Source organism: Candoia aspera, chromosome 16, assembly GCF_035149785.1.
Source record: "Candoia aspera isolate rCanAsp1 chromosome 16, rCanAsp1.hap2, whole genome shotgun sequence".
Lineage (NCBI taxonomy): Eukaryota > Metazoa > Chordata > Lepidosauria > Squamata > Boidae > Candoia > Candoia aspera.
The window spans coordinates 2,592,484-2,613,466 of NC_086168.1; the positions used below are offsets into that span (position 1 = coordinate 2,592,484).

At 45.7% G+C, this 20,983-nt stretch overlaps 1 protein-coding gene across 1 annotated transcript in view; it reads left to right on the forward strand.

Moving 5' to 3' along the window:
• The window catches only part of PKN3 (protein kinase N3), a 32,659-nt gene that overhangs the window by 3,923 nt on the left and 7,753 nt on the right, over positions 1 to 20,983 (forward strand). Inside the window, exons 2-14 of the mRNA XM_063316439.1 lie at positions 252 to 534; positions 2,364 to 2,515; positions 4,302 to 4,431; positions 5,424 to 5,578; positions 5,874 to 6,060; positions 9,546 to 9,734; positions 10,637 to 10,746; positions 12,254 to 12,397; positions 15,250 to 15,325; positions 15,623 to 15,806; positions 16,826 to 16,928; positions 18,124 to 18,182; positions 20,810 to 20,876. Coding sequence (XP_063172509.1) covers positions 252 to 534; positions 2,364 to 2,515; positions 4,302 to 4,431; positions 5,424 to 5,578; positions 5,874 to 6,060; positions 9,546 to 9,734; positions 10,637 to 10,746; positions 12,254 to 12,397; positions 15,250 to 15,325; positions 15,623 to 15,806; positions 16,826 to 16,928; positions 18,124 to 18,182; positions 20,810 to 20,876 — 1,839 coding nt within the window. The remainder of the gene's footprint in view (positions 1 to 251; positions 535 to 2,363; positions 2,516 to 4,301; positions 4,432 to 5,423; positions 5,579 to 5,873; positions 6,061 to 9,545; positions 9,735 to 10,636; positions 10,747 to 12,253; positions 12,398 to 15,249; positions 15,326 to 15,622; positions 15,807 to 16,825; positions 16,929 to 18,123; positions 18,183 to 20,809; positions 20,877 to 20,983) is intronic.

Below are 20,983 nucleotides of genomic sequence, written 5' to 3' on the forward strand. Positions count from 1 at the left end.
AACCAGTGTTTCTCAACCTTAGCCATTTTAAGATGCCTGGACTTCAACTCCCAAATTCCCCAGCCAGCATATATGAACTTCAACTCCCAGAATTCCCCAGCCAGCCAGATTGGTGTTTCTGAATTTTAAATTTTGTATTTGTGTTTTGATTGGTCTGGGACCATAAATAAAACAAATGAATGAAATTAACTATGGCTCCCTTAATCTGTGCTCTTGGGCAAATGTCTCTGTTTGAACTCGGATGGTTGCAGGGCAGCTGTCTCTACCTGTTGAGCAACGGGCTGGAGGTCCCGGATCCAGGGATCCAGCAGAAACTGGAATCCGAAAAGGACGCTGTCCGCCGGGCCATTCAGAAGGAGCTGAAGATCAAGGAAGGGGCTGAAAATCTGCGGCGGGTGACCAAGGACAAAAAGAATTTAGCCCACGTGGACAATGTGCTAAAGTCGTCCAGCCGGAAGCTGGACCAGTTGCACGGCCAGCTCAAAGCGCTCCAGGCACGGATTGTCACCGGGGAGCGAGGCGGTGGCCAAACAGGTGGGACGGGGAAGTGTGAGTGTAGAGGGAGGGGGTCTTTTGTGCATTGGGGCTAACACTAACTGATGTCAGTGGAGTGGAAGAACAGAAGGGGAGTAGCGCTAAAGAATCGTGGAGTTGGACGGACCCCTTAAGGCCATCTATTCCATCCCCTCTGTAATGGCATGTGGGAAGGACCTTGGGAGATGGGGTGAAGAGACGCTGCCTAGGGAACGGTCAGATAAGAGGGAGCATGGCCCACAACTGGAGAGTGGGCCAGGCAAGAGGCTCAGAAGGGACCCTCCCTAGTTTCTTGGGCTGTAAAAGGAGATGGTGGGAGGATTGTACTTTCAGACTTGCAAGATTGATGTCGGCCGTGCAGGGTAAGCCAGACAGGAATCACAACCAGATGAGCTAATTCTACTTTATTCTAAAGCTACAAGGACAGAATCTTATAAGTGAAACTTATAAACAGAATCTTATAAGCATATAAGTACCAATCGAAGCAAATATTTGTAGCTCAGGGTTGAACTGGGGAGTCCTTGGTGCTCTCTGAGCCTCGTTGTTTTCTTGCAGACGTTTCAGTGCCAGACTTGGCAACATCTTCAGTGCGAAAAGGGAATTTATATACACAGTATATAAACAGAGAGCAAGGGCCACTCCCTTTTCGCCCTGAAGATGCTGCCTAGTCTGGCACTGAAACGTCTGCAAGAAAACAACGAGGCTCAGAGAGCACCAAGGACTCCGCAAAGCATATAAGTGGCTTAAAAAAGACAATAAAACATCAAAAGAGATCTTTACTATCTCCATCCCATCTTGGAAGTGAGATTCCACAAACCTTGTGGAAATTGGCTATCTATTTCAGCCATTGAAACGTTTAAAGCTGTGTTTGGGTCTCCTATGCTGTGGCATGGCTCGTATCCAGCTCCGGGAAAGCTTCCCAAGTCTGGTATTACTGCTTTGAATTTCCTGATGGTGACCAGGAGCTTTTGCCTTGGGAGGCCTGAAAAAATTTGCACATGTTTTATGGCCTGAATCTTGCTTGTTTTAGGAACAGAGGTATTTGAAAAATTCCTTCTAGTTATCACTAGAGGTTGATGTGATCTCTGTCTTCGTGCCTGGAAGGGAATACTCTACTGTACTGAAATTTTAGTGGATGCTTTGCACTACTAAATGCTAAGCTCAAGTCTTAAGGCACCAGATGAACAAATTTGGCAGCAGGTGCCGCACCAAGGAACGGAGCCTTCCTTAAGGGGCAAAATTGCTTTATAATTGCATTTCTTCCAGGAAATAAATCTGCAGGGACAGCGGTGTACCCAGAACCCAAGTGCAGAGGAATAGGAAAATGCAGGATTAAAATTAAATGCTGGGCATCTTTTGTACAAAAACACAGAAAAGAATTGTGTGTAGAGATGATATTATTCTGAGTTTGTTTGTTTGTTTGTTTTGCCTTTTCTGGTTTGGCCAGAAAGTTGGGGAAGGGGCTTTGAGGCGGGAGGGTTTGACATGGTTTTAAAAGGGAACTATTGAAATTTCTGGAGAAGAAGTCTGTTAAACACTTGTAAACCATGATGGTGAACTATAGCCTTTGCAGACAGGGTGTGGTTGAATCTCAGGGCTGTATAGAGGGCATAAGCTCACTTCTCTGGATTTTCCATGGGTGCTGCTTCAGAGTAAAAATATCCTTGAGTTGAGTTTTTGACTTTTTGGGGGGGACTTCTCAGTGTAGCTAGATGACATCCCCAGGATCTCTGAGTGGTCTCCCATCCAGGTCCCACCCCTGCTACAGAAGATTGAGCGGCTGCTGCTTAGCCAGCCTCTTAGCAGATGGGCCTTTCTGTCACCCCCAGATGCAAACGGGTCACCCGATCTCAAGCTTTGGGGAAAGGACCCCAACCACATTTCGAAAAGGCTGGAGGCCTTGAAGAAGCAGCTTCACATTGAGCTGAAAGTGAAGCAGGGAGCTGAGAACATGATCCAGATGTATTCCAGCCCAGCAAAGGTGAGTTGGGCAGCCTTTCTCAGTCTAGGTGGCACGAACCTGGTTCCCGTGGGGAGCTGCGCAGTGCCCGGTCACACCTCTCCGCCTAAGGATGCCTTATGCTCAGCATTATGGAGACAGCAGAATAGAAGAGAACACAATGGGAAAAATCACAAAATGCAAAGACTTGCAAACAGAACTAGAACGACTGGGGTGAAAGAAAGCAAAGATGGTACCCATAGTAACAGGCACCTTGGGTGCGACTCCAAAACATCTGGAGCAGCACTTGGCACTGACAAAATCACCACCAGTCAATTGCAAAAGGCAGCTTTACTGGCACAGCTCACATCCTGTGACAATATATTTAATACTATTAAACAACAACACCTGCCTATCCCAGGTCCTCAGGAGGGACTCGATAGGTGGACAAACATGCCAAATACAGTCTAAACATCTGGCAGACTGTGTGATCAACCATACTAATAATAATAATTCTGTTGTTGTTCAGTCGTTAAGTCATGTCCGACCTTTCGTGCCCCCATGGACCACAGCACGCCAGGCCTTCCTGTCCTCCGCTGTCTCCCGGAGTTTGCTAGATTCATGTTCATTGCATCGGTGATGCTGTGTAACCATCTCATCCTCTGCCGTCCCCTTCTCCTTTTGCCTTCAGTCTTTCCCGGCATCAGGGTCTTTTCCAGTGAGTCCTCTCTTTGCATTAGGTGGCCAAAGTATTTGAGCTTCAGCTTCAGTATCTGTCCTTTCAATGGGCAGTCAGGGTTGATTTCCTGTAGGATTGACTGATTTGACCTCCCTGCAGTCCAAGGGACTCTCAAGAGTCTTCTCCAGCACCACAGTTCAAAAACGTCAATTCTTTGGTGCTCAGCCTCCCTTATGGTCCAACCCTCACAGCCATACATCACTACTGGGAAAACCATAGCTTTGATTATACGGACCTTTGTCGGCAAGGTGATGTCTCTGCTTTTTAATATGCTGTCCAGGCTTGCCATAGCTTTCCTCCCAAGGAGCGGGCGCCTTTTAATTTCATAGCTGCAGTCACTGTCTGAGGTGATCTTGGAGACCAAGAAAATAAAATCTGTCACTGCTCCCATTTTTTCCCCTTCTATTTGCCAGGAAGTGATGGGGCCAGATGCCACGATCTTAGTTTTTTTAATGTTGGGTTTCAAGCCAGCTTTTGCACTCTCCTCCTTCAGCCTCATCAAGAGGCTCTTTAGTTCCTCTTCACATTCTGCCATGAGGGTGGTATCGTCTGCATATCTGAGATTGTTGATATTTCTTCTGGCGATCTTAATTCCGGCTTGTGATTCACCCAGCCCAGCATTTCTCATGATGTACTCTGCGTGTAAGTTAAATAAGCAGGGTGACAATATACAGCCTTGTTGTACTCCTTCCCCAATTTTGAACCAATCAGTTGTTCCATGTCCGGTTCTTACTGTTGCTTCCTGACAGGTTTCTCAGGAGACAGGAAAGGTGGTCCGGTACGCCCACCTCTTTAAGAATTTGCCACCATTTGTTGTGATCCACACAATCAAAGGCTTTAGCGTAGTCAATGAAGCAGAAGTAGATGTTTTTCTGGAACTAGTAGTAATAATAATAATAATGAACTATCGGTTTCTGACTCCCCGCTTTGCTCATTTGCGACATTTGTATGCATTCAGGCCCCCTTAAAAGTCATGTGGTTAGATTTACCATCTGGCGAGATGTGTTGTCCATACGAGAACCATCCTGGCGTAAGAATTGATGCCCCTCTTGATGTTCCTGACGTCAGATCCTCCCATTCCCTCCCCAGGAGCGGAAACTCTTGGCCGCTGCTCAACAAACTTTTCAGGACAGCAAGACGAAAATCGAGCTGATCCGCATGGAAATGGTGAAGCTGTCTCAGGCGGCAGGTGCTGCAGGTGACCCCCTCACTCCAACAGGTGGGCTGCAGGGCTTGCAAACAGCAGGCGGTTCCCCCCTTGTTATCCAGCGATTCCTCCCTGCTTTTCCGAATGGAAACAGGACAAATTTTGAGACTGCTGGTTTGGCTGGAGCAATGCTTGAAGAAAGGGTTTTGCATCCAAGCAACCCGAGACTTCTCCCCCGGGGAGGGAGGATCTGATCCTCGTGCATTTATTCATCCTGGTTATAAATTGTCCCTTATTTGATGTGGCAAGGAAGCATGCAAAGTATTTCAAGGGAGATTAAAACAGATCTTTGAAACTTTTTGAAAGCAAAGGCCTAATGTGCAAATATTCCAAGCATTGGCATAGTTTGTTGTATTTCTCCAGAGGGGACATAAATTAATGTTAAAAGAGCTGTAGCCTACTGGTAGCTAAGTTATAAAATGCAGGCTGTTGACAGATGTTTCTCCCCCGCCCACTGCAAAGACAGTAAAGATGTTGGAGCTCAGTTTCTGGTGAATTCACAGACAAATCTGGGGGATGGAACAGGAGGGTTTGTCTTCTGGGACCTGTTTTTACTTCCCTGTCTAACCTATACCTCGGGGATTTCTTGGTGGCCTCCCATCCATTCCTGATCAGGCCCAACCCTCTTAGGTTTTGAGCCCAGAGAAAGGTGGACAACAGATATTATTGATTGGGTTCACTGCGTAGAAGATATAGAATTTTTTTTTAATCTTCCTCCAATTCTGTTCTCCAATGTTCTCTTTATCAGCTCTTGCCCTTGCAGATTAAAATTGGATTGCTGGTCCCAAGGATCTGCTTTACATACTTGTAGTCAATATGGACTAGATGCTTGCTTTTTTTTCTTTCTCTGCAAATCAACAGAACTGTGTTCTGTGTACGAAAAGGGGCAGGAAGCCTTCTCCACACAAGGTGGCTGTGTTCCTGTTTCAGGTTGCAGAAGGTTGTTCAGAGTGTGGGCTCTTGTGTTGCTGGATCACCTCGATTATCCCTTTCCACCTCTGCAGGGATGGGAGACAGAGGGCCCTTCCTACACCTGGAGCTGCGTCTCGAAGAACTGCGGCATCGCCTGCGCGTGGAAGCAGCGGTGGCCGAGGGAGCCAAAAATGTGGTGAAGATCCTTGGTGGCCGGCGGGTGCAGGACCGGAAGATGTTGGCAGAGGTAAGGGGAGCTTTGTAACTGCACTGAAGAGGTTTGGCAGCCAGAGGGGGTGACTCTGAACGTTACTAGTCCTTGTGGAGGATGGAGGCTGCAATTCAAGGGGTCTTCCTCCACCTGGCACCCTCCAGGTGTGTTGGATTACAATACCCAGTATCCCCAGCAAATGGTAGAGTTGGGGAGAATTGCAAGCCAGCCTGGGAAAGATTTTGAAATATTTATTTGTTTGTTTATGAAATAAATATTTCCAGTCCTTTTATACTTCAAACTTCTTCCTCTCCTTTATGTTTTGCTCTAGGCACAGACTTGCCTGCAGGAATCATCTCAAAAGATCGATCTTTTTCGGCTGTCCCTCGAGCACCTTCTGAGCAAGCTTGCTCCAGATCACCCAAAACGGGGGCTAATCAAGCAAGAAATAACGAACACCTTCTCCCTTGGGGCTCAACAGTTGCCCCCAACTTTGATCAAGCCCACGGCTCTCACAGGTATCTTTTAATCTTTGCTGTGTTCCATGAAGGGGACCAAGAAATCCTGGAAAGAGGGCAGAGAAGAGCAACACGGATGATCAGGGGCCTGGAGGCTAAATCCTATGAAGAACGGCTAAAGGAACTAGGCATGTTTAGCTTAACGAAGAGAAGACCGAGGGGAGCCATGACGGCATCTTCCCATACTCGAAGGGCTGCCACAGGGAAGAGGGCGTCGATTTATTCTCCATGGCACCCGAGGGTAGGACAAGGAGCCATGGGTGGAAGCTCATCAGGGGGAGATCCAACCTGGAAACGAGGAGGAATTTCCTGACAGTGAGAAAAAGCTTGCCTTCAGCAGTGCTCCATTGCTGGAGGTTTTCAAGAAAAGATTGGACAACCATTGGTCCAAGATGGTAGAAGGATTCCTGCCTTGGGCTTGGGCAGGGGGTTGGACTAGAGGACCTCCAAGGTCCCTTCCAGCCCTAGGATTCTATGGTTCTAAGACATGGAAATGAAGCTAAACAACAAGAAGTCATTCTTTCTCTTTTTCAGTTTTAACATTTTATTTTAGACGCAAAAGAGAGGAAAACAGAGGTGTTTACAAACAACCCCCCCCCAAAAGTAAGGGTGGTAATCAAAATTAGTCTTCTTTATAATTCATTCCATAGTAATATTTAATGTGTAAATGACTGTGAGGTGTCTTAACAATATGAAAAAGGGACACTGGATATACAAATTAGAATATGCCAACTGGGACTCTTGGTGATAAAATGCTTGTTCAAATTTAGAAGGAGAAGTAAATCTTTCATATAATTATACAATTAGTGGCAAGCTATTCTTCCTCACTTGAAATGTATATATTTTTTCCATATTTAAAAGGGTGCAATATTATTTATATATTTTTATTTATTTATTTATTTATTTACTCACTCCCCTTGTTTTTCTGTTAGTTTCCACACTGTTGCTAAGGGCAAAAACCAGTAAAGCTTCCAGAACAAAATGGATATATAAAATAATTTCTTTTCAAAAAGGAAATCCCTGTAGCAGAGCCTGCATTTTAACACCACCTCTCCATAAGATGTGCCAATGTCTTCAGTTCTGCTGGCAATTGCACCCAATAATTTCCTCCACTTATTTGCACCCCCTGATTTTCACTAAACAGCTGACATGCTGATCTTATCTCTGCTTGATTTTATTTCAATATTTGTGTGTATGTTGATCAATCTGGCGAATGCAAAACTTGATGTAAGACCTAAGGCCGGATGTAATTATTGGACTGGTAGGGAGGAAATCAATTTGAATGAGAGGAAGTGACATTCCAGAATTGTGTGCATGGAAAAAACTGGACAGAATGAAATCTTAACTCTCATCTGAATTACAGAGCTGTGGATATTTTTAAAAGGAATCAAGAGTTTCCCTTTCTAACAACATACAGACTTTCTGGCAGCTATCAAGATTTAAATGCAAGTGTGTGGATTTGCTGGTGCTAGTTAAAGTCCACTGCATCAGCCCCGTTAAATATGATTTTCCATTTGAGCGTGTGTGCACGCAAATGAAAAGAAAATAGGAATTGTGCAATCAGAGATTATTGAACGCAAAGAATACTGTACAGATTTTGTTGTTCTTACTAAATCTACACTGGCCAGTTACATTAAAGTTTTGTAGATTTTAGACTTAACCATCATTTCACAAACAGTGCTGACAATGAAAACATTGTGGCATTTGTAAACAGATTAACTATGTTTAGTAAAATACCAAAGTTATCTCACTCATCTGCAGAGGGTGTGTGTGTGTGCGTAAACACTATGTTAACTGGCAACAGAGTTGTGCCAATTTCCACTAAAACTTCAAAGTACGCAAAATAAACAGAAGCCCCTTTTGTGAGTGCTGTAACTGGAGCAAAATTAGCCAAGGAGCCGGTATTTCAGTTCAAACCGAGAGAGAGAGAATCTAATTTCCTTTAGATCTACCTTGGCTAATTCATGCTGGAATTTCCCTTTTAAATTGGGAAATGATAACTGATTTGAATTATTATAATCATGACAGTTCTCTCGTTCAGCAATATATTTTGAACATTTTTCCTTACGATCTTGCTGAGCAATAATTTTCCTGTGCTCATTAAAATTGCTCTTGGGTCACTGAGAAATTGGGTAGGATAAGTTAATGCAAAGGATTTTGATGGATTTTAACATTTCCCCTGCAGCGTAATTTCCCATAACTGCAGTGATGTCATGGAAGGTGAAGCCCAAGAGCTTAAACTGTGTTTTGACAACAATGGCCAAACTGCATGCATCTCTCAAGGGGCTTACATAACCATGCACCAATTAGCTATCCAGCTGCTGCATTTTGGAGCCGTTGAAGCTTCCAGCTGTTCATAGACTCCTAAAGTTGGAAGGATTCTTAGGAGTCTTCTAATCCAACCCCCTGCCCAGGACAGAAATCTTCCTACCATCCCAGATAAGTGCTATCCAACCTTGCTTGAAACCCTCCAGTGATGGAGACCTCACAACTCCAGGAGGCAGGCTGGTCCACTGCTTCATTCTGCCTTTGGATCTCCTGTAAAACTTCCACCCATTCTCCTTCTCCTTGCCACAGGAGCTATGCGAACAGAATCATAGAATCATGGAATCCAAAGGGACTTGGAGGTCTTCTAGCCAACCCCTTGCCCTGGGCAGGAATCCTCAGACCATCCCATGCAAACGTTGTCCAACCTTTGCATGAAACCCTCCAGTGATGGAGCTCCAGAATTCCAGGAGGCAGGCTGGTCCACTGCTTCATACCTCTCATGGTCAGGAAATTCCTCCTTATTCCAAGTTTGGATCTCCCTCTGTAAAGCTTCCACCCATTGGTTCTTGATCTACTCTTGGTCATTATGGAGAATAAATCTGCATCCTCTTCCCTGGGACAGCCCTTTGAGGGTTGGAAGACAGCTCTCATGTCCCTTTTCCATCTTCTCCTCTTTAGGCTAAACAGACCCAGTTCCTTTAACTGTTCTTCAGTGGATTTAGCCTCTAATACCCTCAGCATCTTTGTTGCTCTTCTCTGCCCTCATTCTTCTTCCTTGGCATCCTTCTTGTCCACTGTAGTGACCTGAATTGGATGCGATATTCCAGGTGTAGTCTGACCACAGTGTGCAGTGGGGCTATCACTTCTCCTGATCTTGACCTTAGGCTTCATTCTTCAACTCCTTATTGAGTGTCCACCAGATTGGGAATGGGAAGGCTGTAAGCCAAGTGTGCCCTCTAGATCTCCCTCCAGTAATGTGGGTCGGATAGCCTTGCTCCTTCTTGAAACCCACCTGAACATGGCAGACAGGAGCAGGCATCACCCAACCCTCCAGAAGTCGGGACACCCTTTCCTAGGACGTCTCACTGGCCGGTCCCCAGTGTTTCGAGTCCCGGATAGATGGAAAGATGCTGTCTTCAGGGAGAAACAAAGAACTTGAATTGCATGTCTTTTGCTGTGGTTGTTCACACTTTGTGGTTCTCCTCTTTGGCTTGCAGGTAGCCTTCAAGTACGTTTGATAGGCTGTGAAGACCTCTTGGAGAAGACCTCAGGCCGCTCCCGTGTAGCCACTTCTGTTCCCGTTTATACAAGCCCTGATGACTTCAAGCCCTTGACTCGGACATGGGTTGGTGTCAACATCCCTGGCCGGGGGTCTGCGGGAAAACTTCGCTCTGAGGAACTCAGTGGTGAGTGTTGAAGATCCTTGGTGGAGTCTCTCTGGGGAGACACGAGGGGGTCCTGTCTCACAGCCACCTTCAGTCCCCCCCCCCACATGACAGAGAATATGCCCCAAGTGGCTGGTTCTCCTCTCCCACTCCTCCCTTAAGCATGGGATAGAAATCGCAACGGATAGAGCTGAATCACGTTTATTATCCAAGTAAAAATGATCGGGAACCACTTCAGGGTGGTGACTTGGGTAATGGAGTAAAGATATAGAAAAATGTTTTAAATTAAGTGCCCTGCAACCTATCATCTGCTTTTCTAATTAAAAACAAAACAAAACCTAGATGCTTTAGATTCCTGAATGAAATCAGGGCATAATAGCTTCCCAGAAAAAAACGAAAGGAAAACATCACCTGGTAGGTAATTAATACGTGGAACTCCCTGCCACAAGAGGAGGCTAAGCTGTCAGCTTCTCTAGGAGAATGAGTGAAATCTCATGGACGGAGCTATCAATGTTAACAGGATCCTGGGGAAGACATTGCGCTGAACCACATTTTGGGAGCCTTCACAAAGAATTGGATACCATGGGAAGCAGAATTCTGGACGAAACCGAGCTTTCTGATCCTTTAGCGGAATTGAACATTTCTTTCAATTGCAAGAAGCGATGCCATAGGGTTCCCTTTGATCAAGACCTTTTCCAACCCTGCCAGTTCCAAATTTATTTCTGTTAATCAATGGCTGGAGCGTAGCTCAAATTCAAAATTCAAGGAGGAGCATTTCCCTGAGCCAGATCCAAAGGCCACGTGCTCTGTGGCCTTGAGCTTCTGCAATACTTGCAGGGGGCTTGGCAGAGTCTCCCCCCCAAGAAGATATGGGACCCCTAAGATCTGGTGTCACCCCTGTTTCTTCTTTCTTCCTTCGGCAGGCGAAGTCCTTGCGGTCCTCAAGGTTGACAACAAGGTCGTCGGCCAGACAAATTGGGGGCCGGTTAATAGGCAGTCTTGGAACCAAACATTTACTATTGAGTTGGAAAGAGTAAGTGTGTATTTGAGCACCCTCAAAATGTGGGCACTGGTTGTTGCAAAAGGAGGGGACCTCAATAGACTCTCGTGCAAATACAGTTTTTTTTCTACCGTTCCTCTTTCAAGGAGGGGCTGCCCAACCTAGATCTGAGTGGGCTTTCTTTTTAGAGCCTTAAATTTTTTATTAAGAGGGTGGGAGGCTGTCTTGCTACGACGCAGAAGCGAACAAGCAAATGGGCTTTTAAAGGTCACAGGTCCCAAGTGATTTCCAAGATTCATTTGTCCCCGGTTGGTGGAAGCAGCAGTAGCATTTAGCCAGGAGAGTAATTTGCAGTTTGAAAATCTGGCCCTGTTTATCAGGCATTGCAGAAACCAGCTGAAATCCAAAGGAATGAAGAGACTTCTGCCTTTTAATAAAATTTGCAAGTTGGAAAAGGTGCTACCAGCCTGCCTCAGATTTTTTGCCCCTCTAGACTAACACAGATCTCCGCCTAAATTGTGAGGATGTCACAATTTTGGTGATTTGCAATTATACCTGCTGTTTCAGCACGTACTTATAGCAGCATTTATAAGGGTCTGCCTTAATAATGGCCATCCGGGGAGCTAATAGGGCATTTGGGGTGTGGCCCTTTATCATATGTCCCTTATTAATATTTTTTCATTGCTTATTGTTCAGCTGGTTTGGGGCTTTTGAGCTGAGCTGTGGGGTTAAGGGGTGGAGAGTAAAGGTTGAATTCTCTCTTAATTATTTTCCTCTTTCATTTTCATGAAGGTTTTCTTATATCTGTTTTTTTTAGGTTGGATTATTTTCTTGTATTATACTTACAGTGCCCGTACGTCCTTTATTATAAAGGAGAGTCCTTTATTTAAAAAAGCTGTCCTTTAGATTTACTTATTTTTTAAAAACTCACTTTTGCCCTTTATTTTGGTCATTTAACTTTTACTGTACACATACTGTACCCCTTAATGCACAGTCTTTCCCATTCCTGTGAAAAATATGGACATGGAATTGTCTTTTTAAAATACATGTCCATATCCTGTTTGATTTTAGATATCTTTACTCGAATATGCGTTTTTGCACGTTTTTCTTGGTTTTGCTCCTGAATTTTCCTTTGTGAAGCAAAGGGATAGACATAAACAATTTACATTTTTGGTCCTTGTGAACCCCTTTCAGGCTGGTCCCTTTTTCAGGCTGGTCCTTTATTTTCTGGAGAACCCCAGAAAAAATGGTCACCGTTACTATGTTTGATCGTAAGCTGCTGGAGTTGGAATGATTCAGTTGCCTTCAGATTTAGTAAATATAGATGAATTTGTCCCTGGACAAAGGGGGCTGGCTCAAATTCACCGTGTCAGGCCTGCGATTGGGGCTGGACAAGAACCCAGCATCCCCCGTCTAGGGTCAACCCCTTAACCGCATTACTGCAGCGAGCAAGTCAGATGCCATGTCGAGGAAGGCTGTTCTGGGATTGGAAATGGATCCTCTGTTGGCCCTGCTGATTTCTGTTCCCTTCACCCTCCAGTCTCGGGAGCTGGAAGTCTCAGTCTATTGGCATGATTGGCGCAAACTCTGTGGGGTGACGTTCCTGCGTCTGGACGGCTTCCTTGATAACGCCTGCCACAGCATGGCCGTTTCTCTCGAGCCACGAGGGACGCTCTTCGTAGAGGTAAGGGGAAGTTGGATGCTCTCCTTCTACTACTGGGTAGCATCTCCACTGGGACTGTTTCGACAGGGGCAAACCCCCCAAGGCGTTTGCCATGGATTTGGAGAAATCGCCAGTTTCTCACCAGGTGGACCAGGCCAGAAATCAGCCATGTTGGAAAGCTAAAACTACTCTGGTTGAGATTGGCTCTAATAACAGCACCTTGCAAGTCTGTGTTGGACCTCCTCCCTTTCTATAATGTCCGTGGGAAGGACCTTGGGAGACTGAAGGGAGAGCCACAGACTGGACAACCGGCGTGTAAAAGGTATCTCAGCCCACAGAAAGAAAAGGGGTGTGGGAAATGTTTCAGAAGGGACCCTCCCTAGTTTTCTGGAGAGTAAAAGGAGAGGAGGGGAGAAATACTTTCAATCTTGCAAGGTTCTCTTAACATAACCTGACAACAAAGATGGAGCTAGTAATCATTGTTGTGCTTCTTGTCTGGGCTACCTCAAAGGCCTTACATCAGCCTTACAAATGTGAAAGTCTGTCAGCCTTCCCAGGTAGACCAGACAGGAAACACGACCAGATGAGCTAATTCTACTTTATTGTAAGGCTACATTAACAGAATCTAGCAAGTCTGAAAGTATAGTCTCCCCCCGTCCCCTTTATAGCCCGAGAAACTAGGGAGGGTCCCTTCTGAGCCTCTTGCCCCGTCCACTATCCAGCTGTGGGCTCTGCCTGCTCTTATCTGACTGTTCCCTAGGCAGCATCTCTTTGCCCAGTCTCCCAAGGTCTTTCCTGCATATCATTACAAAGCTCTTCTCCCCTCCTCTCCCTTTACTCTCTGGAAAACTAATTGGATTGGATTCCCATTTCCAAAATAAAGTAGTGAATTTGCATTCTTTCATGCACCGCAGCCTATTGCAGCATTGACAGCAGATATCAAAGAACCCAGCCTGACCATTACGTTGCCAACCATCTTTAGAAAATAAGCAATTTGTTTTAGCCAACAAGACTGGGGTAATATACCAATGATAAAACATACCAGTTTTCTCTAGGTAAATTAAATTCAGGGTAAACTTAATTTTCTTCTTCTGTTGACCTTCCCATTGTTGCATGTCTGTTACGCCAACTAAGTTCTCCAATTGTTTAATCGTGCGGTCTTTAGCTGGTTTAGTTGTCGGATCCTATTTCACCCCAATTTATAAACAAGGCCCAACAATTGCTCCAGGTCACCTTTTGTATGATTTTCAAATTCTGTTAAATCTCTGGGGAATCTCATGCTGGCTGGGGAATTCTGGGAGTTGAAGTCTTAAAGTTGCCAAGGTTGACAAAGACTGCTCTAAGTCTTTCCCCAAGGTTCTGTAATTCTTTTAATACGCTACTACTTATTTGAAGATCCTGAAACCAATCAAGTGGACAAAACACTGTGAAATAAGAATCTCAACAGATTTTATCTTTGTTTTATTAATCACCAAATCTCATAATCTGTAGAAATTATCTAACCACTGGACAAATTTCTTTAAGCTTTGTCTTTATGAAAATAAGCAGTAGTGAAGCAAGAAGGGATAAATCTTGGCTACCTCTTTCAGAAAGGAGTATGATCTGGATTTGGTGGTGTCAGGAATCAAACCCTGGATTTGTGGCTCACGGTGTAGATGTTCTACCTCTGAGGCACCAAGTCAAACTCAACGCACACTAGCAGCTTCTTTTCCGGGTTTCTCCTTGCGTGTGCACAAAATAGGGAAAATATTTTGCTGCAAACTCAGAACAAAATCATCACATTCCAGAGGTTCAGCTGGACCATTCTGGACCAGCCACGATTCCAGGATTGAGAAGTGGGAGTAGAGTACACTTGGCCATCTTCTCTTCCCATCAGCATTTCTAGCACAATGTGTTCCATTTGTCAGCCTGGTCGGCAGCCTGAAATTCCCAACACTTTCACTGCCTCCACCAAACTGCTGATGTCTTTAGTTTTTCCCCCCATTCCCCCCGCCTCCTGAAACCACTTCCGGTTTTGTTCTGTGCGGAACCAAAAAGCCTAGAATGTGCGTATGTTCAGGCATGGACCAGTTGTCTCATGCATGAAATAGTTTGGGCACTCAACATTTTGCGAAGAAAACAAGTGCCCTCTTACCAAATCATAAGAACCTAAGCCATGCCATGGTGGATTGGACCCCTGGCCCGTCTCGTCCAGCCATCTCTTCTCGCAGTGGTCCACCGACTGTACAAGGAAGCCCACCAGTCTCACAGCAGATGCCTTCAGAGGGAGTCCCACTACCATAAAGGCTGACAGCCATTGATCCAATGGTAGTCACCAACTCAGACCACCCTGTCACCACTGTCTTACTCAACATTCCCCAGACTGACTGGGAGAGGTCTGATATGGGGCTTCCCAAACCTGATTTGGAGGTGCTGGAATTGAACCTTCCCCATCTTTGCAGAAACCTTTGAGAGCAAAATGTACAGTCTTGAGGGTGAAACAACCAACCAGGGATGTGTGGCACACCGGATTCAGAAACGAAAAGATTCCTCTGAGTCTGCGTATGATATCTATCGGCCCCTTTTGAAAGCAGCTGTGTCTTTCTCCCAGAAAAGACACAGCTGCTTTCAGAAGTTGTCAAGATGCTCCAAAACGTTTCATAACTTCAATTTTAGTTCCAAACAGATTTTTTTTTCGATCTCCCCAGGAACATCCTCATCTTCCTTGCCCTTAAAACAGCCTAGTTTTGAGCCCAGAACACCTCCAGTGAGATTCGAGTGATCCAAACCATTGAAACTTTTGCATATCACTCAAAGCATGGACTGCATCTGGAAACATAGCCTTGCCCCCTGTAAATGTATCATTTAGAGTCTTTTTCTTTCTCCCTCCATAGGTAACGTTCAGCAACCCTGTCATTGAGACCCACTCCAAGCTGCAACGCCAGAAGCGCATTTTCCCCAAACAAAAAGGTAGGAGATCTTCCGTGTAGGACACATGAACAGCATAGATGCCAATACTTTTCCCTGCATTAAGAATTTCCATTGCATCGCCCCATGATGCTGGTGGTGATGGTTGAAAACTGAACAGCTTTTCTTCATCATCAATCAGAACCCAGTTGAGTTCTCAGCTGAACACTTGAGTTTTGAGGGGAAATGCTAGAACATGACATCCAGAATCAAGGATGACACCGGTGGTGGCCAGCCACCAAGGAGACCCGAACAGGCCACCATTTGAGAATCGCTGGCTTTGCCTGTCCTTCCCTGCAGGGAAAGAGTTCCTCCGAGCTTCTCAGATGAATGTCAACATTGCCACCTGGGGGCGCTTGATGATGAGCCTTCTGCCCCCTTGCAGCTCCTTGAACACTTCAAGCCCCCCTTTCCGAGAGTCCCTACGTCCAGATGTTTCCTCTGCAGCTGCTGCTGAGGACAATTTGGGGCCCGTGCAGGCCAGGTGAGCTGATGTTTGAGGGCCTTCACATGGAGCTGTTTGCAAATGCATATGTATACAAGGCAGAGTTTTGTTTAGTTCTGTTTTTTTTAATTTAATACAATATGTTCAATCATTTGCTGGGTGATCTAGAAGTGGAATAATTGTCACACTTTTCCAGGAAGAGAGAATACCCCACATCCCAAGAATACCACTGCTGGATCAGGCCAAGGACCTCTTAATCCAGCATACTGTTTCTCCATTGGCCATCCAGATGTCTCTGGAAGATTCCCAAGCAGGAGATGGAGAACTTCTCCTCTTCCACTGTTAGTCTCTTGCAAGTGGGATTTGGAGACAGACAGCTCCCAACCTGGAGGTAACATGGAGTCCTCAATTGGCCTGTCCTCCATGAATTGATCCAGTCCCCTTTGAAACACATCCATTATGGTCTTGTGGCCATGAGTTCCACAAGCTGATTCTGCACTGCAGGAAGGTTTTCTTTTGTCTGTTCTCCATCTCCTTCCAATCAGCTTCGTTGGATGACTCCTGGTTTTGAACGAGGAAAGAAACTTCTCCCTGTTTGCTTGCACTAGGCATAATTGTGCACACCTGGATCTTCTTCCCCCTTGCTGACCTTTTCTCCAAGCGATTAGAGCTTTTTCCAAATATGGTGGCCAAGTTAGGAGACACGAGAACTCAGATGGTGTGTGGAACACCAGAGAACCTGTTCTTACCTAGCAGAGGCTGGAGAGAAATTTCTTGGGGATGCTTTGATTTGGATTCCTGCCCCGAGTACATGGTTGGACATGAGGACCTATCCTATGTGATTTTGTGATCCTATAAACCAAGGAATCCTAGACCTTTGGAAGAGACCTTGGAGACTACCTAGTCCAGTGTTTCTCAATCTCAGCAACTTTAAGGTGGACCCTGGGAGTTGGAATCCCAATCCACCATCCGAGGATGTTGAGCGGACAAGGCTGATGTAGATGTTTGGAGAGAAAGGGAGAGTTTTAAAAATGTAAAAATGTCTCTTCCAAATTCAGCACCTCCCCGCCAGCGAAGTTGATTTTGGGAAGTCAGCCCCCACCCAAGCCCCCACGCCTCTTTCTGCCGTTTCCTCGCGAGGAGCCGGCCACAGAACCGACGGTAAGCCTCTTTCTGGTCTGTTGGTCATCTGATTCTGAGTTTTCAGTCCTGTTGGTTGGAATTCTGGAAGCTGTCAACTCCAAGCGCCTAAGGGCGTAGAGTTAGTTCATGTGATCCACACAGTCCTTTTCTCAAATAAAGGAAAAACAGAGGGATTCTGGAGGAACAGCTGTTCTGTGGCATTCTCTGGCTTACTCTGCTTAATGGTAGAGCTGGCCTTAGTTAAAAAAAAAAAAAAGAACTTTGTTCATCCCGAGTAGAGCCAAGCACGGGAATTTTAATTCACAAGGTCTGTTAAGGCTTACAGCTCTCTCAAGCAACTGCTGGACCTAAGAGTGGGACTACAATGCCCATTGCTCATGGCCAGTGGTATCCAGAGAGCATCCTAGGATGTGCTTACAGCCTCTGAGAGTGAGAGGTTTTGCAAAAGGGCCGATATACATAAGAATGGCTCCCAGCTAGAAAGCGGTGAGTTTTAAAGAAATCAAATTTCTCCAGAAAGGCAAAAAGCTGTGAATCTCTTTTTTTTGTATGGTTCTCAGGGTTCCCTCCAATCACAGGGCCCAAAATGGAGGCAGCACTGCCTATCAGTACAAGCAAAAAGCTTTTAAACAGCAAAAGAAGTCCCAAATTTCCCCCCCACACCAATTCTTACCCACCATCAGCTCCCAGACTCCCAAACGAGCATATAAAAAACTTAAAAGCTGAAAGGCTGTGGAAGATGGGACTTGTAGTGGGGGGAAAAGACTCCCTAGTGTCCAAAGCACCAGCAGCCACTGGAGAAATAATGCCAAACAAACACCTATTTACTTACATTGGATGCAACATCAGCAAAATCCCAAATCCTTTTTCCTTAGCAGAAGGTTCGGGTTGGATATTTCCTGGTGTTTTGGTCAGGATGAGATAAATTTCAAGGCTACCCCCTGTCCCCAGATTTGGTTCATCTTTTTTTTTGGTGTGGGGGGAAGCCTGCATTGCAATATTTAGAAGCTGTTCCCATCCAGGACCTGGAGGTGAGGTGGAATAAAATTATTTCTCTTTTTGTAGGCTAAAGGAAGCTAGGTGGTTCCTCCAGTTTATGGAGGGAGGGGCTCAGCTGAAGCTACTTCGGTGGTTCCCTTCTGCTCCTCCAAATTGCCTATGCGTTTGTTGATCACCCAGTGGTCTCTCCTTCTTCCTTGTGTTTTGTTTTTAGAATCAGAAAGCTCCCCCCCTCCATGAAAAAGCATGCAACTTGCAAGAGGCTGACGTCAGGTATGAACCAAGGAGTGAGAGAGAATATTTGTAGCTCAGGGTTGAACTGGGGAGTCCTTGGTGCTCTCTGAGCCTTGCTGTTTTCTTGCAGACGTTTCATTGCCAGACTAGGCAACATCTTCAGGGCAAGGAGGGAGGGGGCCTTGCTCTCTGTTTATATACGGTAGTTTGTCCAGCTTGTGTTGGTGGGGGTGTTGTTCTCTCCTTGGGAGTTCCTTGATTGGGCTCAACAAGGCTCAGAGAGCACCAAGGACTCCATATATATATATAATCTATATATTATAATATGTATGTATAATACATACATATTAATATATATGTATGTATGCATATGTGTGTGTGTATATATATATATATATGTATGTATGTATGTATACATACAGTATATGTATGTGTATATATACATACATACATACATACATACATACACGCACCAGGCTAAGGAGAGGCCAAGAGGATAAACACTCTGCTCGCCAAAGAGCCATCCAAGGCGCATTCCCAGCTGCACAGCAACAGCAGAAACGGAACAGCACCAGAGGAACACATAGGAGAAAGAGGAGACAGATAACACCAGTGCAAAGTGGCTGCAGGACCTGAGAGCGGACCACAGCAATCTCCCGGAGCAGGGACCGGTCACCATCACAGTAGCAGACATCCAGCAGCGGCTCAGGAACAGGAAGGGCTGGACAGCAGCTGGGCCGGACATGATCCACACCTACCGGCTAAAGAAACGGCAGCAGTGCATGAATGCCTGCAGCACAGATGAACCAGGCTCCCACCCAGACTGGCTGACACAAGGTGGGACGGTGCTGATCGTGAAAGACCCCAACAAGGGAACAGCACCATCCACCTACCGGCCAATGACCTGCCTCCCCACAATATGGAAAGTCCTATCAAGCATCATAGCCACCGAGCTGCAGGACCTTATGAGGACAGCTCAGAAGGGCATTGGGAACAACACCGGAGGCTCCAAACACCAGCTGCTCATAGACAGAGCAGTTGCCCGGGACTCAAGGCCTAGACAGACCCATCTGAGCACAGCCTGGATTGACTACAGGAAAGCCTACGACTCAATGCCCCACACATGGCTCTGTGGATGCCTGGCACTACACAGAGTCAACAGGACACTCAGGACCTTCCTCAAGAACTCAGTGGGACTGTGGAAGACAACACTGGAAGTCAACTCAAGGCAGCTTGCACAAGTGGCCATCAACTGCGGCATATGCCAAGGTGACGCTGGACTAAAAGACAGCACTGAGGCACTGATCACAGCAGCACAAGAACAGGCACTAAGCGCCAGATCCATAAAAGCAGGGGTCTGCCACACTAGGCAGGGCCCGAGGTGCAGACTGTGCAGAGAGGCCTCAGAGACAGCCCAACACACAGTGGCAGGGTGTAAGAGGCAGGCAGGAACAGCACACACTGAACGGCACAACCAAGTAGCTGGCATTGTGCAGAGGAACATCTGCATGGCGTATGGGCCAGACCCTCCCAAGTCCAGATGGGAGATTCCACATAAGGTTGTGGAGAATGACAGGGCTAAGATCCTGTGGGACTTCCAGATCCAGACAGACATGCAGGTACTGGCCAATCAACCAGACATCGTGGTAGTAGACAAGGACCAGAAGACAGCGGTGGTGACAGATGGAGTGGTGCCAAGTGACAGCAACATCTGGAAGAAGGAGTGTGAGAAGCTGGAGAAGGACCAGGGGCTGAAAGAAGAACGAGAGAGGATGTGGAAAGGGAAGGTCAAAGTGGTCCCAGGGGTGGCAGGGGCACTGGGGGCTGTGGCTCCCAAGCTGGGAGGGTGGCTCCAGCAGATCCCAGGAGCAACATCAGAGCTCTCTGTCCAGAAGAGAGCAGTGCCAGGAACAGCTCAGATCCCTCAAACTCCCAGGCCTCTGGTAGAGTACCCCGGGTTAAGGGAGACACATGCCACCCATATGGGTGAGAAGGGAATTTTTTAAAATAATATACTGTATATAATACATAGACACATACACACTAAGTAACAATACAAGGGAAACTTTAATCAGTAACCAGCTTAACATCAAAACCTCTAGTATATAACAATTATTTTGATGTGAGTCATAGTGGTTCTTTTTCAACGTTATGCTCAACTTTGGATGAAAAAGCCAAATAATGTTATGCGTGTAATACTGACACCCTAAATTGTTCATTAACATTGACAGAATATTTTTTCTTTCTCTTTTCTGTTCTCAGTGTTCTAAGCTATGTAAATAAGTGTTGAGAACTTTGAAACGTATTATACAAACCCCAGTGTGTTGAAGCTACACAGTGTACTAAGACTTATAATAACATTAAAAAAAGGGGGGGAAATGGGTTCATTTTATCCGCAGACGGGCTTATCCATGAGTATATACAGTAATGTTTTTTTTGAAGGGCCTTTATATGGTCACGGATAAACCCATCTGCCTATAAGCCAACCCTTGAATTTTTAACCAAAATTCCATGAAAAATGGATATTCCGTGGATTACCCACGGATAAGTCAATTGTGAAAATTAAAGCAGACAAAAATTTTGAGGGTCACCATGTGCAGATGGTGTTACCTGCAAGTATGTTCCATAATACAGAATGCTCTTCATGTTTTTCTCTTCCTTCCCAGGAGGAGAACCCTGCAGCTTGAAGACTTCTGTTGTATTGCGGTGTTGGGTAGGGGCCATTTCGGAAAGGTAGAGCTGACTGCACATGTGCACACACACACCGCTTCCCTGTCCCCATCCAACAGTGTGATAAAAACATCCTGTTTCTTTTTCACCATTGCAATATTCACCAAAAG